Source organism: Ictalurus punctatus, chromosome 18 (genome assembly GCF_001660625.3).
Source record: "Ictalurus punctatus breed USDA103 chromosome 18, Coco_2.0, whole genome shotgun sequence".
In the NCBI taxonomy this organism is placed as follows: Eukaryota; Metazoa; Chordata; class Actinopteri; order Siluriformes; family Ictaluridae; genus Ictalurus; species Ictalurus punctatus.
In genome coordinates this window covers 16190014-16214029 of record NC_030433.2, presented here as the reverse complement: position 1 = coordinate 16214029, position 24016 = coordinate 16190014, and the positions used below count along the sequence as shown (strand labels likewise).

The window sequence follows — 24016 nt, the reverse complement described above, 5'->3', positions numbered from 1 at the left end:
ACGCTGTGCACCACTGACCTGGCAAATTACACTTGCCAGGCGCTACAGTTTACAGACTGAACTTTTGGCTCATTAAACCATGTGGATACAGCAATCCTGCCTTTAAAATAAGTGAATCAAAATCAGTCTGTACCCTACATGAACTTAATCATCACACAGGAAATGCAATGTTAGCCCACAGTGGTGCATCATTTGCTTGAGTCACTAGCTGTGCTTGCTCATACCGATTACGAGGAGGCGCGTGCTGGCAGTGATGCTCGTGGCAACATTGGAAGCGACACACTCCCACTCCCCATGGTCCTCCTTGCTGAGAGATTTGAACTGTAAGCTGCCTCTTGGTAGGACGTTGTGCTTGCCCCTGCTGGGCTTCCCTACCTTTGCCAGAGAGAGAGATCAAGAAAGAGAGACAGAGAGAAAAGAAGAATGCAAGAAAGAAAAGTTATGAAGAAGAAGAGAAGAAGAAGAAGAAGAAGAAGAAGAAGAAGAAGAAGAAGGAGAATACGAAAAAGAAGAAGAACAGACACAGTTTCAACACACAGAATGAGTTACAATGCCATTTTGAGAGACAGGAACATAAAAGGTCTAAATTGCTCTACCTGATAGTACATATAAAAAGTACAACAATATGCTGAGACAACGTTCTGAGACGACATTCTGACTGAAGTGACTTTCTGAATAATGTTACCTTCCTCCATGTTATGCTGGGGAATGGGTCTCCTTCTGCCTCACAGGGGATGACTAGCTCTCTTCCTGCCTCCTGTCTGTACTCTCCTCCTGGAACCACCAGAAACTTAGGTGGATCCTACACATGACAGGGAGTGAATCAGAGCAAAATCTGATGTCTGGAATGCATATACAGTCATGTGAAAAAATAAGTACACCCCATGGAATTTTTTTTTTTTTTTTTACACATTTGGACAAGCAAATATTTGATCCTCTTTGAAACAGTGTCTATTAATTAAGGTGATACACTATCAAATGACATAAAATTAACATTTTGTAGTAATTTCCCAATTCAAATTAACAAAAAAAACCAAACAGATGGAAAACGTAAGTACACCCCTACTTACTTTTCTATTTATCACACCTTCAAATCCATAAAATTAGAATCAGGTGTTCAAGATTGGGTGACAGTGATCAGAACCTTTCTTATTTAAAAGTCTCATATCTAGTGTCTGGTGTTCCCTTTGTTATTGAGGTGTGTGGTGTCTAACAAACTCTATAAGTCCTTCAGAAAAAAGGTTGTGGATGCCTATGAGTCTGGCAAGGGATTTAAAAAGATCTCCAAATTATTTGAAATACATCATTCCACTGGAAGGAAAATCATCTACAAATGACACATTTAAAACGACTGACAATTTGTTCAGGACTGGCCGTCCCAGCAAATTCAGCCCAAGAGCAGACCATCTGATGTAAAAAGAAGTCTCCATGAACCCCAAAATTTCATCACAGGTTCTGGTAGTAAGTCTAGCTTGCAACTGTTGGTGTCAAAGTGCATGCTTCTACAATCAGAAAAAGATTGCACAAATTTGACCTGCATGGGAGGCATGCCAGGAAAAAGTCTTTGTTGTCTAAAAAGAACATTAAAACAAGACTACAGTTTGCCAATGAGCATATAGGAAAAGACCAGACCTTTTGGAATAATGTGTTCTTCACAGACGAATCAAAGATAGAGCTGTTTGGCCACAGTAACAGCAGACATGCTGGGACAGAAGCAACTCATACTAACTGTGAAGGACGTTGGTGGAAATGTTATGGTTTGGGGTTGCTTCACTGCCTCAGGGACTGGACAGCATGCATTCATTGATTCAACTATGAATTCTGCATCATATCAAAGAGTGCTTGAAGATAATGTGAGGCCATCTGTCCAAAAGTTGAAGTTGAACTGAAAGTGGACTTTTCAACAGGATAATGACCCTAATTACACTAGCAAATCCACCAAGAAATGGCTCAAAAAGAAAAAATGGAGGGTTATAGAATGGCCTAGTCAAAGCCCATATTTGAATCCCATTGAAATGTTGTGGGGGATTTGAAACAGGCAATACATGCAAGAAAACCCTCAAACATCTTGCAACTGAAAGAATATTGCATGGAAGAGTGGTAAAAAAAAATCCATAAGCCGATGTCAGAGACTGGTGGACAATTATACAAAACACCTAAAAGACGTTATTTCTGCTAAAGGGGGCAAGACTAGCTTTTGAGGGCACTAATATTTCCTTTTGGTTTTGTTCAAGTATATTAACTTTATTAATAGGCACTGTTTCAGATATTTGCTTGTCCAAATATGTAAAACAAAAACAAACAAACAAAAAAACTATAATTTCCATGGGGTGTACTTATTTTTTCACACGACTGTATGTATAGGGCTGCACCGAAATATTGGGTAATGGCGCAAGAGACACCAACCAAGTAATGACACAGTGATGGCGATTGGTTAAGGACATGGGGGATACAAATCAGGTAATAACATGGGGTGAAACGCAGGTATTACTGTTGTGTCAATCAGGTAACAACATGGGGACACAGATGAGGTAATGATACAGGGGGTGTGTGGGTGGGTGGTTGGAGTGAATGGTGCGGAGTGGGTACTAGTACAGGATGTATATCGGGTGATCAGGGACGCAGATTGAGTAATGACAAAGGTATGCAGATTAGATAATGACACAAGGATGCACGTTGAGAAATAAAGCAGGGATGCAGATGGAGGAATGACACAGAGACACAGATCAAATAATGACGCAAGAATGCAGATTGGGTAATGACACAGGGGCACAGATGACATCCACAGTGTAGATTAGATAACGACAAAGAAAGTGCGAAGCTCTGGTACTATATGCGCCTGTATTGTGTGTGAAGGGCCATAGGTACATATGTGAGTACCTTTAGCACCAGGGGGGCGGGAGGGGACTGTCCCATGGTACCCAGGGCGTTGTAAGGCACGCAGGCGTAGGTGCCAAGAGAGTCCTCTGTCACCTCGGCCACTCGAATGCTCCCATCCTCCATTTGGCTCCAGCCAGGGTACTGAAACAGGAAGTACAATGCCATTACTTCAATTACATGAAGGAGGAACAAAACTATTAACAGTTCATAAATGAATAAGAGTTCCCATTTCAAGGATACAGTAATAATATTCACATTCTCTGAATCAGCAGTGAATCATCAACCTTTGAGAACATGATGCACGAGATCAGTTCTAAACTCTGAGTCAGTTCCACCTCACACAGTGTACTTGAAAATATTCCAATTATTCCTAATGCCTAGTTCTACAATGTAGGGCTTATGTGAAACAGAAAGCATAAAAAAGTGTATGAGCAGGAGACAGGTTCTGATTAACCTTCTCTATCCGGAGAGGCAGACCATCTTTTTTCCACTTCACTGAAGTGACAGGTGGATTGGCATCCACCGGGCAGCGGATGTACCCCGGCAGTCCGATGGCCACATAAATGACGGGTGGCATGTTCACCACACGGGCAGGGTCTGCCAAACACACATGTAGGGACAGCAAGAAAGTGATAAAGAGAAAGACATTTGGTTTAGTAACGGGAGAAAGTTGGATGTCAACAGTCATTAGGCACATCTGTTACCTTTAGGACACAGTAACTAAGATGAATGATTAGGCAAGACATAATCTCTAATGGTGAGTTATCTGCTGTTGCAAGAGACATTAATTATGCGGGACAATTAATAAATATTGCAGGACCAAGAGGTCAGTTATACTGAATATTGGCACAACTGTGATTTGGACATAGGTAATCATAGATGTGCCGATATTCAGTATAACTACATGCTTGCCAGTGTGATATTGCTTTTATACAAGAGTTCTATAAACCAGAAATTAATATTGAGTAAGTGACAGGTATACACACAGTGAAATGTCCCAGTGTGGTTATAAGAAACATATATAGCCAATCAAATTAGGGGATACCATCACGTTTTAAAACAAGCCATGTCTGATATAATAGAAAGCAGATTATACAATAGTAAATGCAGAAAAGTACAATCAAAATCCTTTAACTGTGGGCAATTTTCTAAAATAGGTTTCATTTATATAATGCTTTTTTCAATCATAAGAAACCTTTGCAAAAATCCGACACCACACACAAAATCACCTTTCATTTAGAAGGAAATAAGTCGAATTGCATAGTGAGTCAAAATACACTGAAAGGTAGGATAAAGAGAGAATGGTACTAGTATAAAGAAATTATTCCATACGCTGTACATGAATATGGCCAGGTAAAGGTTTAAGTGCTCTTTAGCTCAATTGCTGAGTTAAATCTGTATGATTTGTAAATTCTGTGCTGGTCATTCAGCCCAAATTCCCATTGCTAAAAATCAGATATTTCTTTTTTTAATTTTTGAAAAAGTCTTTTTTTAAATTATTTTAATTTTTTTTAAGTTTTAAAGTCCCTGTGAAATAAAAATGTAAGTTTTCATTTCTATTTTTCTACATGCAGTATCCCAATGTCAAGAAGTGCCTCAAACACAATGATAAATAAAACACATGAAATCCAATTTATCTGGTCAACCTGACTGGTAAGTCCAGAGGTCTGGACATTTTCATCAGTCATTTTTAATATGATTAGAAAAAGACAAATTTCATGTTGTATTGCCATACAAACTGCAGAATTTATTTATTTTTTTTGTTCAAAGCAGATATGCCAAAAATAAAATAAAAACGGACTAAAGCTCAATGGCTTGGCATGGCCAATGTAGGCCAAATTGGAAATAAAAGAATTCTCATTTAATATAATTTTTTTTTTCCAGTGTAAAAATCTGTGCTACATTTATTATGGAGAAAATAAACTCTAAATTGGGCTACATTTATCTGCAATGTAACTATGGTTATACCCCATGAAATTCAGCTTGTGTATCACCGCCTTTCAGTTCACACCTCCCAATCACAGCCTAGAGCAGCTCTCCGGCGTGAATACTTTGAAGAAATCCACTGATCCATCTTTATTCTTGGCAAAGTGCCTAGCTCTATTCTTAGCAGATGTGGAAGGACGGGGGGGTGGAAAGTGAAGAGAAGGAGAAGCCAGCACGAGCAGCGCATAGGGGAAAAAAAAAGAGAGGAGAGGAATGAGAAGTTGAGAAGCATTGAATACAAGTGTGGGCTAAATGTAGAACGGAGTGTGGAGTGCAGTGCTGCCAGTCGTCTATTGGGGTCGCCAGCAGCCACGCTGCTACTGCTGCCAAGTGTCTGCAGGTGACGTCACTGCAGAGAAGAGGGTTTCCACATAGGATGATGTCACCTTATCCACATCTCCCCCTCCTGTCTCTTTCTCTCCTTCCCTCTCCACATGTGCAGGGTGTCCACGCTAAGTGCTGGTGGCTGGTACCGGTTTGGGGCGGTCGGTCTGGGCTGATGTAGAGAAGACTGGCCACCCCAGAGGAGAGATGGATAGGGAGATAGAGAAAAACCTGGGCTCATCATTAAAGTGCTGCCGGCTGCAGCACACATCTCCATTTTCTCAAAGTCACATCTTCACTAAAAAGACCCCCAGATGCCTTCACCAGCTGTTTAGCCTTTCAAAAAGACAACCAGGGGGATATATTGTGTAACGATAAACAAATCTATGCTATTGGATTTCCGATTAGCTTTTTATGCAGGATTCAGGGAGGTTGAGCGCTGGGTAGAGTGTGCTCTCCCTCTCTCTCTCTCATTCTCAGCCTCAGCTCAACTAAACTATGATGTAATCCCTTTTCCCTCTCTCTCTCTTTCCAAACCAACACAAGCCAATCTCACACTGGAGCCTGAAGGAGTTCAAAATGTCTGTTGCCATGGATACCACAGTCACCACCAATAGCATGTCGCCTCTGGACAGTTCCAGTGCTCGCTTGTCCAACTAGTCACCACGCCATCTCCCCAAAAGCTTTAGGAACAAAAGCTTCCTGCAGCAATTGACCACATCACGCAATTCCTCTACACATGTCCATCAGTGTTGAGCACATGAGCCATGGCTGACTGGTCTTCTGGCTTACGGACTCAAGGTCACTGTTTCAATTCAAGCCCGGACTCCAGGGACGAAAGAGTCATTCCAATCTGCAGGCTGCAAATAGAAAGTGGTGGGCTGAAGCAAAGAGGCCAGTATGGGGACAATGACAGGGCTAACCTCTGAGCAGCTGCTACACAGTCTACATAAGAGCTAATCAAGAGGTGGCCTGAAAAAAATGTCTCAAATGACCCAACAAACCAATTAATATAATAAGTAACAACAACAACAAAAAAAACTCTGAACATTCAGCATATGAAATTCATGGTGTATTTGTTATACGCCTCACTGACATGCCATAAATATGCAAAATGGTTTATATTTGTCAGCACTTTCTAACAACCAGTTAATGTTATGCCACAGGATAGATGACTTCTTCAGGACAAACCACTTCACACGTTCCTTTTTCTCTGTAATATGATACGCTCCTTTTTTTGTCTTATACAAGAGAAAATTCTGTTCATATCTGCTATAACATGAATGATAACAGGAATATTTCCACAACATTAAACGTAAGCATAAATGGACAAAAAGCACAACATGTCATACTTTAATTAATTTAAAAAAATCATTGTTTGCAAATTGCTGGGGTATAAGAGAAATGAATCACTGGTACTGTTATAGGATAGTAATAAACTTCAAGGTGGTAGCAGTACCTCTGCTTTTCATGCCAAATAATACCCAGTCAATGATAATTTTCCTTTAATAGCAGATCCTGTTGGGTTTTATTCCATCTTATAGACATTATATCACAGCACCTTTTATAATGCCACAGTATTTTATTTTCTTATTTTTTTAATCAATCATTTTCCCAGTGTGCACATATACATACATATATATATATATATATATATATATATATATATATATATATATATATATATATATATATATATATATATATATATATATGTCACTTACACATTCTTAAGGACAGCTTTGGTTCTTTGTGCATTTGTGAATAAAAATATGATTAATTGTTTGGCAGGCAGTAGAGGTGACCATACCATACTGTTACCACTTGTAGCTTAGCTAACTACAACTATACGACTTCGTAGAGGTTTGCTTGTGGCTGAATATAAATGTATATAACAACAGATGAGTGTAAGCAGGATGGATGATGCAACTCACATTGCACTGTCAGGTATGCTGATGCAGTGGGGGGCCGACCAAGGCTATTACTGGGGCTGCAAGTGTATTTCCCAGCATCCTCGGGCTTCACCTGGGCAATGATGAGGGAGCCATCGATCAGAATGCTCACTCTGCGCTTCAGATCACTGGAGAACGAGAGGAAAAAAGACTCAGTTTCCATTACTATATAAATAAAAAGTAAACTCATGTAAATTAAAAAAATGCGTAGACTTAAAAGGAATCATTACTTATTTTAAAAAGTTTATATAGTGAAAATTCTCTTGTTTCAAACCACAGTAACCACAATCTCTTGATCAAATGGTTTAAAGTAATGGTTTTGCAATGTTTTATATTTATACCAGTGTGCTGTTGAATTCTCTAATCTGACTGATCAGAAGGTGCTGGTTAACTTTCTTTAACAGCAGCTCTGACAGTAGCTCCATCGCTGTAATTCAAGTCACGGGTTTACATTAATGTGCTCGTTCCAATATGTTATCATTTCTATAATAACAGCTAACACAGGGACTTTTACAGCAAACACGATTTTAAAAAAACGTCATTGTTGAAATGGTGAAGTTTTCTGTGAGATGTTTATTTAACATTTTTGGAACAGGTCAGTGGCTTTGTAACAGTCAGACGTAAAGCTGACCACTATAAGTAGTTTTTCAGCACCAACAAACTGAAGTTTTTTTTTACTTCAGCAGAGTCTGGTGAGGGAATGACGCTATAATATAAGTGATAACAGGGCCTGACTTGTGCAGACAGATGCTGCACAACAATGGTAAATGGTCTGCACTTATATAGCACTTTTCTTAACCTTAGAGGTCTACAAAGCGCTTTACACTGGTTCTCATTCACACACACACTCGCACACCAATGGTAGTAGAGCTGCCATGCAAGGCGCTAGCCTGCCATCGGGAGCAACTTGGGGTTCAGTGTCTTGCCCAAGAATGTGGAGTCATGGGGGCCGGGAATCGAACCGCCAACCCTACGATTAACCCGCTCTACCACCTGAGCCACAGCCGCCACAATAAATGTAGCTATAAATGGATAAAATGTACAATCTTTCAATTCTTAAATAAGACATGCTGTTATAGAAAAATAATCGGCTTAATCACACCAAACAACTGTTGATTAATTTCCTGTAACAGCATGCCCTGTGTTTTATTCCTTACATAGCTTTTTGGTACATTTCCCGAAAATTTTTTTCAGGTGCATCCTGTTTCCAATGATCATCCTTGAGATGTTTCTACAACTGGATTGGAGTCTACCTGTGGTAAATTCAGTTGATTGGACATGATTTGGAAAGGCACACACCTGTCTATATAAGGTCCCACAGTTAACAATGCATGTCAGAGCACAAACCAAGCCAAGAAGTCCAAGGAATTGTCTGTAGACCTCCGAGACAGGATTGTATGGAGGCACAGATCTGGGGAAGGGTACAGAAACATTTCTGCAGCATTGAAGGTCCCAGTGAGCACAGTGGCCCCCATCATCCGTAAATGGATGAAGTTTGGAACCTTCCTAGAGCTGGCTGCCCGGCCAAACTAAGCGATCGGGGGAGAAGGGCCTTAGTCAGGAAGGTGACCAAAAACCCAATGGTCACTCTGACAGAGCTTCAGCGTGTCTCTGTGAAGAGAGGAGAAACTTCCAGAAGAACAACCATCTCTGCAGCACTCCACCAATCAGGCTTGTATGGTAGAGTGGCCAAACGGAAGCCACTCTTCAGTAAAAGGCACATGACAGCCCACCTGGAGTTTGCCAAAAATGTACCTGAAGGACTCTCAGACTGAGACCAAGTCAAAGATTGAACACTTTGGCCTGAATGGCAAGCGTCATGTCTGGAGGAAACCAGGCACCAGTCATCAGTTGGCTAATACATCCCTACAGTGAAGCATGGTGGTGAAAGCATCATGCTGTGGGGATGTTTTTCAGCGGCAGGAACTGGGAGACTAGTCAGGATTGAGGGAAAGATGAATGCAGCAATGTACAGAGACATCCTTGATGAAAACCTGCTCCAGAGCGCTCTGGACCTCAGACTGGGGCGAAGGTTCATCTTACAACAGGGCAACGACCCTAAGCACACAGCCAAGATAACAAAGGAGTGGCTACAGGACAACTCTGTGAATGTCCTTGAGTGGCCCAGCCAGAGCCCAGACTTGAACCCGATTAAACATCTCTGGAGAGATCTGAAAATGGCCGTGCACCGACGCTCCCCATCCAACCTGATGGAGCTTGAGAGGTCCTGCAAAGAAGAATGGGAGAAACTGCCCAAAAATAGGTGTGCCAAGCTTGTAGCATCATACTCAAAAAGACTTGAGGCTGTAACTGGTGCCAAAGGAGCTTCAACAAAGTATTTAGCAAAGGCTGTGAATACTTATGTACATGTGCTTTTTTTGGTTTTTATTTTTAATAAATTTGCAAAGATTTCAAACAAACTTCTTTTGTGTTGTCATTATGGGGTATTGTTTGTAGAATTTTGAGGAAAATAATAAGGCTGTAACATAACAAAATGTGGAAAAAGTGAAGGGCTGTGAATACTTTCCGGATGCACTGTATATATACACACACAGGTCTGGAAAATTAAGACACCACTGCAATTTTTATTTAAATCAGCTCCTCCACTTGTATGGCAGCCATTCCATTCCAGTGTCTGTTGAGACACAAACACACTGCATTCTACTGAATGAGGTACTGATTAGGTGATCACCTGAAACAAATCTTATTTAATGAGGAAAAGTATAAAAACCTCTGCTATGGTCATCACTATCCTCTTGCAATAGAACCAGCTTGAGGGCAGAAAGACAGTGCTAGTAGTACCTCAAGAGTAATTGGAATAAAAAAAATGCTATTGCCCACGCCAAAATAATTGAAAAGGAAAGTTTTAGGGTTAGAAAAGAAGGGTTCAATTCTGGCTTTAATGGCATTGCAACCCTGCCATGCAAATTAGCCAATGTGAGAGAGGCCTTCAGTTGCTTAGAATTTACCCTGGGTTCCTTTGTGGCCTCGTGGTCTATTAAAATCTGATGATGCCAATTTAGAAACACTCCTATTTCAAATCCAGCTGAGGATACACTGAGAGGAGTTCTGGGAAATCCAAAACAGTGCAGCTTTATACATGCCTCAGCTTTCTGTCACTTTCCTGAACTGTGCTTTCAGCAGAGCAAAAAAAAAGTGCCATAAAATCCTTTTTCTATGAAGTGTACAGGTCATGCATGAGGGAGTTTAAGATACTTCAATGCTACACTACTTATACGCAGTGCTAGTGAAGCACATGATGACACAAGCTCCATTCCATCAGGGGAGCAAGAACAGAGGATGTCTGAGTGCAGCCTGAGCGATCTCATGCTCAGACGGCGATCAGACTGGTCAATAAAGATCAGCTTGGAACATAAATGAGCTCAGACTGGTATCACACCTGGAACAATCAACACCGGGGCTCGTAAATCTGAGTGAGCTCAGACGGAGATCAAACCTGGATCAGTGCTTAGATGACCTTTAATTCTGTTTTAATAGCAAAATGGCTATGACTCAGAGTAGAAATTCTAATTTAAAGCATTGGTGTGAGTCTTAGATTAGCAGTACGTATGTTTTATTAGAACAACTACAAATAGACATCAATACACTCAATTTTTTTTTTATGTTTGCAATTTTCTTCATGTATTTTTTGATGGACAGATGAACACAAGTTTGATTTCCAAACCTTCTCAAGATGTGAAGTTCAAAAGATGTTGGGCAAGCTAATGGGTAAACTAATTACACATAGTGAAGTGGAAAACCTAAACTCTCTGTATCTACTGAGCAATTCTTAAAGTTAATTTCCTTGAGCATTATTAAGAAATCCAGCGCAATGTACTTGCTTAGCATCTGGCAAACCCAGTGCTCGGACTGTGAGAAGCCAGCTTATGAGATATAGCATTGTAGGAGTGTGTTGCAGCTAAAAAGCCATTTTTTTGTGTAATGGCAAAATAGAAAAGATAGCATATACTTTATGTGTAACAAAAAGTACTACCAACTATCACTTATTATAGAAATAATGTCATAGATCCTTAATTAATATAAACCTGTGAACTACTGTCAGAGCTGCTGTTATTGAACATTAAATCAACACCTTCTGACCAATCAGATCTGAGAATTCAACACTGCTGTTGTATAAATGCATATACCTACTGCATCTAAAGATTTTGAGTTATTGTTCTGGATCTTTGGAAAACTGACTGATTAATCAATTTTGAAATAAGAACCATATGTAGATATATCCATCTATTTATCTTTTTTCCATACTGCTTTTTAAAAATCTATTTTTCCATACTCTGTCCATGGTGTCCTCCGCCTTGTCCTCCAATATCCGTGAAGCCTATCACACACACACATTCACACACCCAATCACACACAACGGACAATCTGGAAATGCCAATCAGTCTACAATGCATGTCTTTGGAGTGGGGGAGGAGACGCAGTAAGAACATGCACACAGGGCAGTGACGGATTTCGAACTCCCAACCCCAGAGGCGCGAGGCAAGCATGCTAATCACTAAACACCTGTACATATATCAGTTAAATTAATTACACGTGTACCAGTGAAAACCTACTAGTTATACCGCCCTGATGAATATAATATGGATACCTTTTCTCCTTTTTTTTGCCTGAAAAAACTACTACCAGATAGTCTTTAATAAACCATGCAGATTAAATAACAGCTGACATTGAAGTGTTCAGTAGAGTACTGTCTGGATTATTATAAACATAAATCCACCATTTTAGAGACAGAAATAAATGTGCGAGGAATGTTAGAGTGTTGTATGGTCTTGAAGCAAGTTACCAGATAGACGGATGCATGTGTACAATGTAATGATGATCCAGAAAGACACTCAAGCAGTACAACGCCACCAGCCATGTTTCAGTTGTTTGTGTGTGTCATGGTGCTACTTAATAGTGGTAACTTTTGACTTCCCAAATAACATGCAACTAAGAATTTATGTTGGAAGTATAACATAATTCTTACTATAAGATGTATATGTGTGATGGCCTGGGAAAACCCATTGGATGCCATTATGGCTGAATGATATGGCAAATATAAGAAAACAAATATATTTCACAAAAACAATGCTGAAACTGTTTTTTTTTTCTTTTTAAACTTAAACACAATCATTTTCCTGCAGTGGTAAAAAAAAACAAGGTCAGTATGCCTAAAGATGCTTAAAACCTCAGACTGAATGTCACACTTTGATCAAGTTTTTGGATATCTATTGTATGGACGTGCTGTAGCAAAACAAACATGTCTAGTCAATTCAGTAAATCAGATACTGGCTGTCAAAAAGTCCTCAATGCTCTTGCACCACAGTCACAATTAAGTCTTTCAATGTAATTTTGTCCTTTTTCACTTTTGAGGTAATCAAAATTTTAAATGCTTGAACTTTACTTATGGTTGGGATATGCGTAGTTTTAGAATGATACATAATATACCTGAAATGTCAGTTTCACCATGTGAAGGGTTTTCCCAGGCTGTCACTGCTATTAAAACAGATGACAATGGCAATAAAAACCATTCTAACGTCCACCATAAATGCAGTTGATCAGCCAAGACGTGTTTGGTGTTTCCTTTAGTTTTGCTCGTGTTCCACGACGCTAATGTAGCTAAGATATAGTGGAAGTCTGTCTCACCCAAAATTATTTTTCAGAAATATCTGCTTGAACATAGATATGCTGGTCTCATAGTTACATAGTTACATTTTACATGATGTCCGCTAGACCCAGCCTCCCAATGTTCCCAAAGGTCAAAGCTATGAAAGTGATAATTCAGTTCCACTTTAAAAGTAAATTTGTAAAGTTGAACTTGCTGCTGTTTTACAAAACATTTTATTCATACTAATGATTAAATAGGCTAATTATATTATTTGGGGGGAGCATATGGGCAACAATTTATTGAAATATTTTGGATGAGATAGAATTTTATTACTAGCTACATTTTACTGCTAGCTTCTAGCCAAGCTAAAGAAATAAACATCAGACATCCAACAGGTCTTGGCTGATTGACTAAATTTGGTACAGGCTTTGTAAATGCGGTTAGATAATGCGTAGCACATATTAAGGCTGCCAGTACTCCTGAAGCCGGAATGAGGATGATCACAGTGTACAGAGCGTGAACTCTCCACGCAGCACAGCACAACAGCAGTGAGATGCGATACAGTAATGAACCCGATCATAACTTTACTTCTTGAAGAAGACATTATCTTCCTCACAGAACCAGGTGTACGTCATGTTGCCAGGATACGCCTCGGCCTGACAGGTGAAGAATGCATCCTGGGATATGTTCACGGTGATGTTGTCTGGAGGGGAGACGATAAATGGAGGTCCTGCAAGCCAAAATGAGAAACAGAATAAAAGGTTAACTAAAGATTTGTTCCAGTTCTTCCAGGGATGGAATCGTGGAAAGCTATCATGCTGATATGTTATGAGCTGCAAGAGTCATTCGATCAAAGCATCAAGGTTCAAGTTACAATACTACACACAACAGGTATGTTGTTCTTTTCAGTCAAGAACCAGGCGAATAAAGATAAGTTTTAAAGTTGCTCTTTACTTTATATATGCTACCCCTAGGTCAAATTATTCGTAAACATGGAATTAGCTTCCACTGTTATGCTGATGATACACAGTTGTATGTTTCAGCGAAGCCAGAGGACAGACAGAAGCTTAGTAAAGTTGAGGATTGTGTAAAGGACATTAGACATTGGATGTTAATTAACTTCCTTCTACTTAATTCTGATAAAACAGAAATACTTTTATTAGGCCCATTTTATTAGTATTCTTTCTGATCACATGGTTACTCTGGATGGTCTTTCTGTTTCATCATGTGCAGCAGTTAAAGACCTTGGAGTGATTATTGACTCCAGCCTATCATTTGATGCTCATGTAGATAATATTACTAGGATAGCCTTCTTTCATCTCAGAAATATTTCTAAAATAAGAAACATATTGTCACTACATGATGCGGAAATACTAGTTCATGCATTCGTCACCTCTAGATTAGATTACTGTAATGCCATACTGTCTGGATGTTCCAGTAGGAATATAAATAAGCTCCAATTAGTCCAGAATGCAGCTGCTAAAGTCCTAACTAGAACTAGAAGATACGACCATATCACACCGATATTATCAATACTGCATTGGCTCCCAGTAAAATCTCGCATTAATTATAAAATACTTCTTTAACCTATAAAGCACTAAATGGTCTCGCGCCACAATATCTAAGCGACCTTTTGGTTTTATATGATCCGCCACGCCTACTTACATCAAAAGATGCAGGCTATCTGACGGTACCTCGAATAGTGAAGGCTACAGCAGGGGGAAAAGCTTTCTCTTATAGAGCTCCACAGTTATGGAACAGTCTTCCTATTAGTGTTCGGGACTCAGACACAGTCTCAGTGTTTAAGTCTAAGCTTAAAACATATTTGTTTACTCAAGCCTACCCTGACTAGATTCTGTTCTACTACTTCGCAGTCATAATTATCTTTTTTCTCCCTCTCTCCTTTTGCCGAGCCCCACACGAATTTATGGAGATACTAGAAATCCAGATCCTTTCTGCCTCTGGATGGAGCTCAAATCTTCTTTAATTCCAGACTGCTGGGACTACGGCTGCTCTTAACGCCATACAGACTTCATATAAATCCATAATGAACTTTTTCACAATATCTGTTGTTACCCAGATGAGGATGGGTTCCCTTCTGAGTCGGGTTCCTCTCAAGGTTTCTTCCTCTTAAAACATCTTAGGGAGTTTTTCCTTGCCACCGTCGCCACTCAGTGGCTTGCTCAGTTGGGATAAATTCGCACCTTTAATATCTGTATACCATGTTGATATTTCTGTAAAGCTGCTTTGAGACAATGTCTATTGTAAAAAGCGCTATACAAATAAAATTGAATTGAATTGAATTGAAGTTTACAATGTCAATACATGAGACTGGTGATTTATACTGTAAGCCTTCTCTCCTGTGAGAACAATATGACCCCATCAGCTATGAGCATAATATGTAGAAGCACCTGGGACAAGCAGATTAAGTGACCAAGCTGTTAGTTTTTTTATTCACAGCTGTCCAGTGAACATGTAAGTTCAGTGCCTCCTGCACTAACAGAAAAACTCCCAGGAAACCATGCACATCCAGATTTTTTCTGTTAATTACTGTCTCCACTGGAAGCCCATTAGAAGTAGAACTAGATCTTAGATACTGATTAAATTGTCTATTATAATGGCCAATTACAGTGACAGCTACAGATACTTTATGTTCACATACTTAAATTCAAAACATGAAAAAAAATCAACAACAAAAATAAACATTTGTCATATGATCACATGTCAGGCGAACATCTGGGTATGTAGGTCAACTCACTCATTTCATGTTTAAACCATAGCCATCTGGACATAGTTTTATTATAGAAGAGAAAGGTGTACACTTTATTAAAGACGTCAACCTGAGAACATGATGTCATCTCAAAAGGCCTTTTAGAAGTGGATATGGATAATAAAAAGGCTCACAGACATTTGATTTCAATATCATTAGCCAAGGTGTTGTGTCCCCCCTGTGTGTGTGGTTTAGTGCTCAACCCAATTTACCTTTTGTAAACTTATTTACAGCCCCACATCCTCCCTTCTGTTGACAATATACTGTGTGTACATATGAGTGTATATATATATATATATACACTCAGAGAGAGAGAGAGAGCGTTTACTAGGGTATGCAAACAAGCAGGAACCCCATCCAAAAAGTCTTCAACCGCCCACGCCTGCTTGCACAAACACAAATATATGAACTCATGCCACACACACATACGCACACAGTGCATTAAACCAACACAATATAATATAATAACGGTAACCCAAGCAACCCCTTTCACTTCAAAAGCATTACAGTCACCTCCAGTTCGATCTAGCACCCGCTGTGTGCATCTTTCTTTTCATTCACTCTTATGTAAACACTGCTGAATGAGTTATGTAAGCCACAGAGTGAAGGAGTCTCCGCTCTCAGACATCTCTCCAGTTGAACTCTTTCTCGGCTTAATTTGTGTAATGTGCTTAGCTATGTCTCTCTCGTCTTCTCTGTGTGTGCGCTGGAATCCTACACGAAAATGGCTGGCTAATTACTGCACCTCATTGCCAAGGTCCTTGGTGGTCCTTTCTATAGATTACCACTGAGTTTTTATTATTAAGCATACCTGCACTTGCTTAGTTCTTGAATATAATTTGTCATGTGCCTTTTGTTTTTTTGTATCCAGTTAGTAGTCTGTTACGGATTGTTTTCGCCTGTTTTATGTTTTATTCTTATTTCTGCTGTTCTTCATGAAGTCTTGCCAGTTAGGTCTTTCTGAGCCGTGATTTCCATGTTCTCATTTTCATTCCCTTTTGACCCGTATCAGTGTGTTTGACCTATTAAGATAGATATGCCTCCAATTACCTTGTCTGCATGGGCTCTGAGCCCCATTTCGATCTCCGACTATAATTCTTATATAGCCCATAATGAAGAACATGCTGGGTTTATGCACTTACAGAAGAGCATAGCAGAAGTCACAGAAGACTGCCATTTTGCAGTTCGCTCACTGTGAAGGTAGGCCATCCATTTTCCATATCGTTTATCCAACAGTACAAAGGGTTACGGGGGAGCCTGGAGCCTATCCCAGGGAACTTAGGGCACAAAGCAGGAGACCAAGCCATTGCAGGTTAAAATTGCACACACACATTCACATACCCATTCACGCACTATGGAAAATTTGGAAATGCCAATCTGCCTACAGCACATGTCTTTGGACTAGGGGAGGAACCTGGAGTACCTGGAGGAAACCCCTGAATCACGGGGAGAACATGCAAATTCCATTCATACAGGACGGAGGCGGGATTCGAACCCGCAACGTGCGAGGCAAACATCCTGACCACTAAACCACGTGCTATGTCATCAAGACGTGTTAGAAAATGTTCATAGAGCTAAATCCAGCATGTCTAAATCTCTAACAAAATAAAAAGGTTCTCCATATGGTCATCCTTTGGTGAAAATCGGTGAAAACACACAGAGAGCGGCTTCTTTGGTCGTCACGTACTGTATGATGGCTCATCTTATTGGTTGCTATTTGAAAAAGGCAGCATTAACTGCTTCAAAGATAAATATGAGTAAAATGAGTAAATATGAACTTTGAGGACAGCGCCAAGGCATCAAATCCATAAGGAACCAATGGCTTCACTGGGCAAAAAGGTTTTGCCATTGATCATCTGTAGCAGTTACTGAGTGTGAAGTGTGAGACTCCAGAGAAGAAGCCCCCAGCATGTGGCTCTTCCACTGGAGTGTCAACATCAGCAGTACCAGAAAGATTTTTGGAAGGTACACTACTATTAGCTTGTCATTGCAGTAACATTAAAAATCCAGAGCTTCATTAACATTGTTAGCATTATTAAATCAGAATTGATTGGTCAAACACTACTACAGAGTATTTCTAAGTAGTTCTTTGTAGAGGGGTACTTGCAGTCTTAATAAAGAAGTTTAAAATAATCTATATCTAATAATCATATCTCTAGGGCTAAATCTAAATCATACCACTTTTTTGAGTGGAGCAGATCAATGTGTGTGGAAATCATGTGGGCAGAGACACATACACCACTGCTAATTCCCCACACTGAGCTTCAGGGGACATCCTCTAAACTTTACAGCGTATTCTCCAGGCTGTGCTGACTCAGTGGTTAAGAATCCGAGGAAGTGATCAGACGAATGTAGGTTCAGATAACAGGACTAAAAATACAAAAAAGCTTTTTTTGTTTTCTTGAGCTTGAACTGCATCATGCCTTGATTGTAACACTCTCTGGATAAAAATCTTATACTAAATTAAAATGTACATAAATTCATTCAAGATAAAGATGTAGCAGATACTACTCATGACTAACAATTCAATATTCTCTGCACATATTTACCCTGAATCATTGCCATTTACTGGTATACCTACCATAGACATCCCTCGTAGGTACACACTAAGACAGCGGTTCTCAAACTTTTTCAGCGTGAGGCCACCCTTGTGTAGGGTGCATCCATTTGTGGCCCCCTAGAGTCGTCAAATTTTCGCAAGTAGATTTTTTTTCATACTAGGCTCTCCTGTATTAACTTTCTCAGCAAAGACACTACATCCTCTATCTAAAAACGTATCCATTTAAAATAGTCTTAGGTTTGATCAGCATCAGCGTGTCGCTTATAGTACACTAGTATATCAATGGATGTCTCTGTTTGGTGTGTGTCTTAGTATGCTGTGTATTAATTTATTAATATTTCTCATTTTTATGTACATCATAGTTCAAAGGTTGACAATCCCGTCTTACCGACATACAGGTAAAATAACTTTTTTACAAAAATGTTCTAGAATTTCTATGTGGCCCCCCAGTGCCATCTGACAGCCCCCATTTGAGAACCACTGCACTAAGAGATTTCTTTCTTGATGGCTATGGCTGTGGCATTTTTACTGACAGATGGTATTTAGATATTCAGTCAAGCTCCTACACACCCACGCACTTAGACAACAATCTGAGGTCAATCTGAGGTCACTACCTTGGACGAGTAGGCGTGTGGTGTGGATGGCCTCTCCCTGCACGCTGTAGGCCCTGCACGTGTATGCTCCTCTGTCCTGCCGGCTGATGGACAACACCTTCAGACTGCCATCGCTCACCTGTTGAAACAGAGTACACGCCATCATGATGGACATGCAAACTTGTTAGTGTATAAACTTCAATCAACACACTCTGAATATATCTTACCACTTGTGATTGCTAAAACCATACTTCTATGTAAACTCATTGGTTAATGCCAACCTTAATTATAAGGGTTTAATAATTCTGCAAAGACTTTCAACATTCCAACATCCCAAAAGAACCCATGTCACACCTCTCTTCATCTCCCACCACTGGCTTTCTGTGGCTGCCCATATCAAATTCAAGGCCTTGATGCTCACGTACAAGACCTTGTCTGGAACAGCACCCCCTACCTCAACACTCTCCTTAAGGCTTACGATCCCTCACGCCTTCTCAGCGTGGCTCAAGGTCCCTTTCCATAACCTTCGAACTAACTGTCCCTCAGTGGTGGAATGAACTTCCAACCTCAATCCGGACAGCGGAATCTGTCACTATCTTCAAAAAACAGCTAAAGACCCACCACTTCCGTGAACACCTAACTAACCCCTAAAATGCCAACCCCCACATTATTTAAAAAAAACAAACAAAAAAAACAACAAAAAACGTACTCTGGCTCTTACGCCTCTACTCTGTGCACTTTGCTTCTCTAGAACCCAATTATAAATCTTGTATGGGAGCACTACTTGTATTGTTCTCCGCTTGATATATCGCTTTACTTGTATTTTCTCTTTTGTAAGTTGCTTTGGATAAAAGTGCCTGATAAATGAATAAATGTAAATGTAAACATTCGACACTATAGATTGAAATGACCATATAAATGGTTGCCTTGAGAATTCCTTCTTCAGGATTGCAATTACAATTACACCATAATCTTAGCATGTACTAAAGCCTCTGATGCAATACACAACTATCAGGCAAGGCTATGAGTAGGAATGCATTAATACTGATACTGGTATTAGGTATTGGTCTGATAATGTGCTCCAATATCAATGCTCCGTTATCAACATTCAATACCATGTGATAATATATGTCATAAGCCTAGGGTACATTGCAGTGGTAATGAACAGAAGAAACAAATGACAGTGACCTGGACATATTTCACAATTAATTATGGTAATCAAAGCAAAGCAAATTGCCCTCTCCTGTTGATCACAGTGACACTATCCAATCATGTAAGTGGAAGAGGGTCAACAGCACTCTGGATGTTTATGGATCTGGATGCCTTCACCCTGTCTGGTTGGTGGTCGTATGATAGGGGAGGGGTAGTTAGTTGGTGGACACCGGCATGGAAGAAATGAGGGAGAAAAAAAAGCTACTAAATCACCTTCCTACAATACAAGTAATGTGACTTTAAGGCATTTAAACTGTATCTTTATTAGAGAGTGTGCACACAGAAAGGTAGTTGCAAAGCATGGAACAGTGATGCAAGAGTGCATGTTAGAGCACTTCAGTTCTGCGAGCACTGAGACACATGAGGTTCCTTTTACCAGGGTCTACAAATTGCTCACAAGTGCAATTCATAGTACTTTGTGCTCAATTTTAATCACCACACTTGCTCATACTTAACAGCAACCGATATAAACAAGCAACAAGTTACTCATTTCAGTATTAGTATAAGAATCAGTATCAATGAGTACCAAGAAACATGTACTCATACTTGGTCTGAAAAAAAAAGAAAAAAAAGAAAAGAAAATGGTATCATGAGAGAAAAGGTGAAAGCTGAAGATGATACAATAAAGAGACAGTAAACACAATTCCACATGTCAACAAAATATTTAGCAAAGGGCATTAACCAAAAACATCAGTATTGTTATTACATCATGACTCAAAAAGAGAGCAAACGTAGGAGAGATCAAATAAACCAGGCCACTCCACCAGGGACTTAAAGATCAATGTGCTCCTGTTCTCTCTTTTACACCCACAGATACACCATTCCCATTTTAGTAATAGTTTTATGACTATCAAACATTCTTCACTGTTTTCCACTGTAGTAGCTGAATTGGTCCCAGTAGTGATCCCTGAAGGACGCCTGCACTTCTCCTAATATCCAGTAATAAAAAGGAATGCTTATTACCATGACCTTACCTCTCTGGAATGGCATTAGTCCTATAACAATTAAGTTTACAGAAGAATTAATAAAGCATGTCTTTTGAGATCTAACAGATCTAACAGATCAGGCAAATTCCACCATCATTAGTCAATAATTAAGGTTTCTATTGTGTGTCCTTGTTGGAAATCAGATTTAAATAATGACATTATACTATTGTAGATTCTTGATAACCCAGTTGTTTCTTATGCCCCGTCCGAAAGCAGAAGGAAATTCTCTGAGACTTTTAATTTAGTCTAGTTTATGGCTAAAGCCTTCATATTTCAGTTATAAGGAATACAGTACGAATTAAACAATGACACACAATGGCTCTACACATATAATATAACACAGATAAGATTTGATTATATGGAATGATACATGAATGTGTCTGTCTGATCCTAATTTAGGATGTGTTGTGACAGTGAGTCAATAAAAGGAAAGCGTTCACCTTTCCTTTTGGTTAGCATGTTTGCTTTGCCCCTCCGGATTTGGGGTTTCAAATCCTGCCTCCGCCCTTTGTGCGTGGAGTTTGCATGCCCCCCCGCTTGGTGTTTCCAAACAGTCCATAGTGTGTGAATGTGTGTGTGTGTGATTGTGCCCTGTGATGGGCTGTGATGCCTTGTGCCCTAAGTTCCCTGGGACAGGCTCCAGGCTCCCCTGTGACCCTGTATAGGATAAGCTGTACAGAAAATGGATGGATGGATAATGAGTTTTGAGGTAAAAAATTGACAGAAGACTGAATTGTTTTCTAACCTCACGTCCTAAGCTCAGTTTTGCATGCTCTCCTTGTGACTTTATGGGTGTCCTCCAGGTTCTTGTGCCAGTAGATAGATAGGCCAGTCTAAATTGCCTCTATGTGAGAATGAGGGATGAGGGTGCATATGTGTTTGTGGTTGCTTGCAATGAACTGGCATCCAGTCCAGGGTCTATTCCTGCTACTCCTGGCTAGTGTTCCTGAGATCAATGGCAACCCTCTAAATCAATGGAAACTCTGACCAGAATAAATGGTAAATGGTCTGCACTTAAATAGTGCTTTTTTTTAACCGTAGCAGTTCTACAAAGCGCTTTACACTGCTTCTCATTCACCCATTCACTCACACACCAATGGTAGCAGAGCATTAGCTTGCCATCGGGAGCAACTTGGGGTTCGGTGTCTTGTCCAAGGACACTTCGGCATGTGGAGTCATGTGGGCCGGGAATCAAACCGCCAACCCTATGATAAGTGGACAACCCGCTCTACCACCTGAGCCACAGCAGCCCCAATAATAGAGAATGAAGAATAAAACAGGTCATTGTTTTATTCTAGACACTGCTTGCATTTAACAGCAATGTGGTAAAGAAAGTGAAACAATTCAAATACAGAAAGGTTTAAATATTTCTGTTTATAGATGACTGATAGCTCTGCATCTGTAATGTGATACAGCAGGTGTTTTGTTTAATAACTTTAGCAAAGCATTAAAAAAACATGAGTATTATATTTAAAAAGCCTGACATATAAAATGCATGTAGCTCAACAAATCAACAAATGCTTTTATTGCTTGGCAACCATGTGAACACTGCAGAGATCAGTAAAATCCAGTCATTGTTGGCAGCATGAAAGCTACAATAGTATAAGGTGTGTTTTGGCCCTTTTACTTCTTATACACTAGGGATGAAACCGGATACAAATACATTATCCAGAATGAACAGATAATGTGAACAGATACAAATATAAATCAAATACTACCGATTTTTTAAAGATGAGTAGCTGTGTGATGCATTTAGCATTCATTCATTCTTAGTAACTGCCTGGTTAGGGTCGCTAATACTAATATATATATATATATATATATATATATATATATATATATATATATATATATATATATATATATATATATATATATTTCATTTTGTGAAATAGAACGAACCAGATTTATTTGATAAAAACAAGAACAGGTACAAAGATAATAGATGTCAAGCTACATTAAACGCAGTCCTGCACACATCTCTTGAGAAAGGGGAAAGTTGAGGAACTGTCAGAGCCAGAAATCACTGACCATGCTGACAACACGGGCATTTCTACCTCAGAGATTTCCCCTCAATGTTTCCCAGTGTTTCTGGGGCAGAGTGGTGAGGTCCATATTTAATTAAACCAAAACCGCTGCTTTAATGAGCCATGTCCATTTCAGGTTTAAATCCAAATACAGATACGGACATTTGGTGCCGTAAACAAGTAAAGATTTTTCAGTGCAAACACACACACACAATTCATAGCGAAGGTTCATGCCACACTTTCAACAATGACATTTCTTGAGAAACATTTACAGGTCAGGTCCATGAGGTGCTTTGCACCTGTAAAAAGTTACCATACATATATGTGAATAACTGTTTTGACATGTGCACATGTCATCTTGTGATGCAGGTAAGGAAAGTGATGCTGATACCAACACCTGTCTCTCTTATTTCTCAGCATTCAAGGTATTCAGTTTATGTAGGATCTGTTTTTTTTTCTGATTTCAATTCTCAAGCACAACCTGCAAAACCCGCTAAACTGGTCTCATATCAGCATAAAAGTACAGCATTTTACTAACACGGAGCCTCTCTCTCTCAGGACTCTGAGGTTTTTCTCCGTTTTACCAGACAACTGTCTAACACAGGGTTAAAAAGACCCTGAGGGTCACTCTGAAGTCCCTGCTCAAGATATGTGAAACCCTGGCAGCCTGGGAAAACCTGTAGAATGTTGCTGTGGCTGAATTCTGTCAAACAGCCAAAAAGAAAAACCTGAAACCAAGAAGCCAAAAAAGAATCAAATATACCAAAACCCTTAAAATATTTCACCAAAGTATCTGAATTTTTGTTTGTATTTACATTGTAATCTTGCCTTGGCTACAGTATCTTCCTGCAAATTTCATGTTCATGTGGGTAAGAAGTCAGTTTAACAAATTCTGTGGTGAAACAGTCAGTCTGCATAAAGATGTCTAAAACCTTGCTAGCATAAGTGTGGTTTCCTCACAGAGTGAATGTCATGCTTTGATCAAGTAGCTATGGGACAGAGAAATGGACATCAATGCAGTTTATAAACTAGCTGCCAACTGTAAAAATGTCCATGATGCTCCTGCATCACATTTGGAATGAAATCCATCCATTTTCTATACCGCTTATCCTACTGTA

General features: G+C 39.6%; 1 protein-coding gene across 2 annotated transcripts in view; it reads right to left on the bottom strand.

Annotated features, from left to right (window-relative positions):
• The window catches only part of igsf9bb (immunoglobulin superfamily, member 9Bb), a 136256-nt gene that overhangs the window by 41703 nt on the left and 70537 nt on the right, over window positions 1-24016 (bottom strand). For both annotated transcript variants that reach the window (XM_017493640.3, XM_047161679.2), the window contains exons 5-11: window positions 18695-18812; window positions 13339-13480; window positions 7125-7270; window positions 3335-3477; window positions 2881-3021; window positions 686-802; window positions 225-375 (exon numbers count right to left, since the gene is read on the bottom strand). In XM_017493640.3, the coding sequence (XP_017349129.2) occupies window positions 225-375; window positions 686-802; window positions 2881-3021; window positions 3335-3477; window positions 7125-7270; window positions 13339-13480; window positions 18695-18812 (958 nt within the window). The remainder of the gene's footprint in view (window positions 1-224; window positions 376-685; window positions 803-2880; window positions 3022-3334; window positions 3478-7124; window positions 7271-13338; window positions 13481-18694; window positions 18813-24016) is intronic.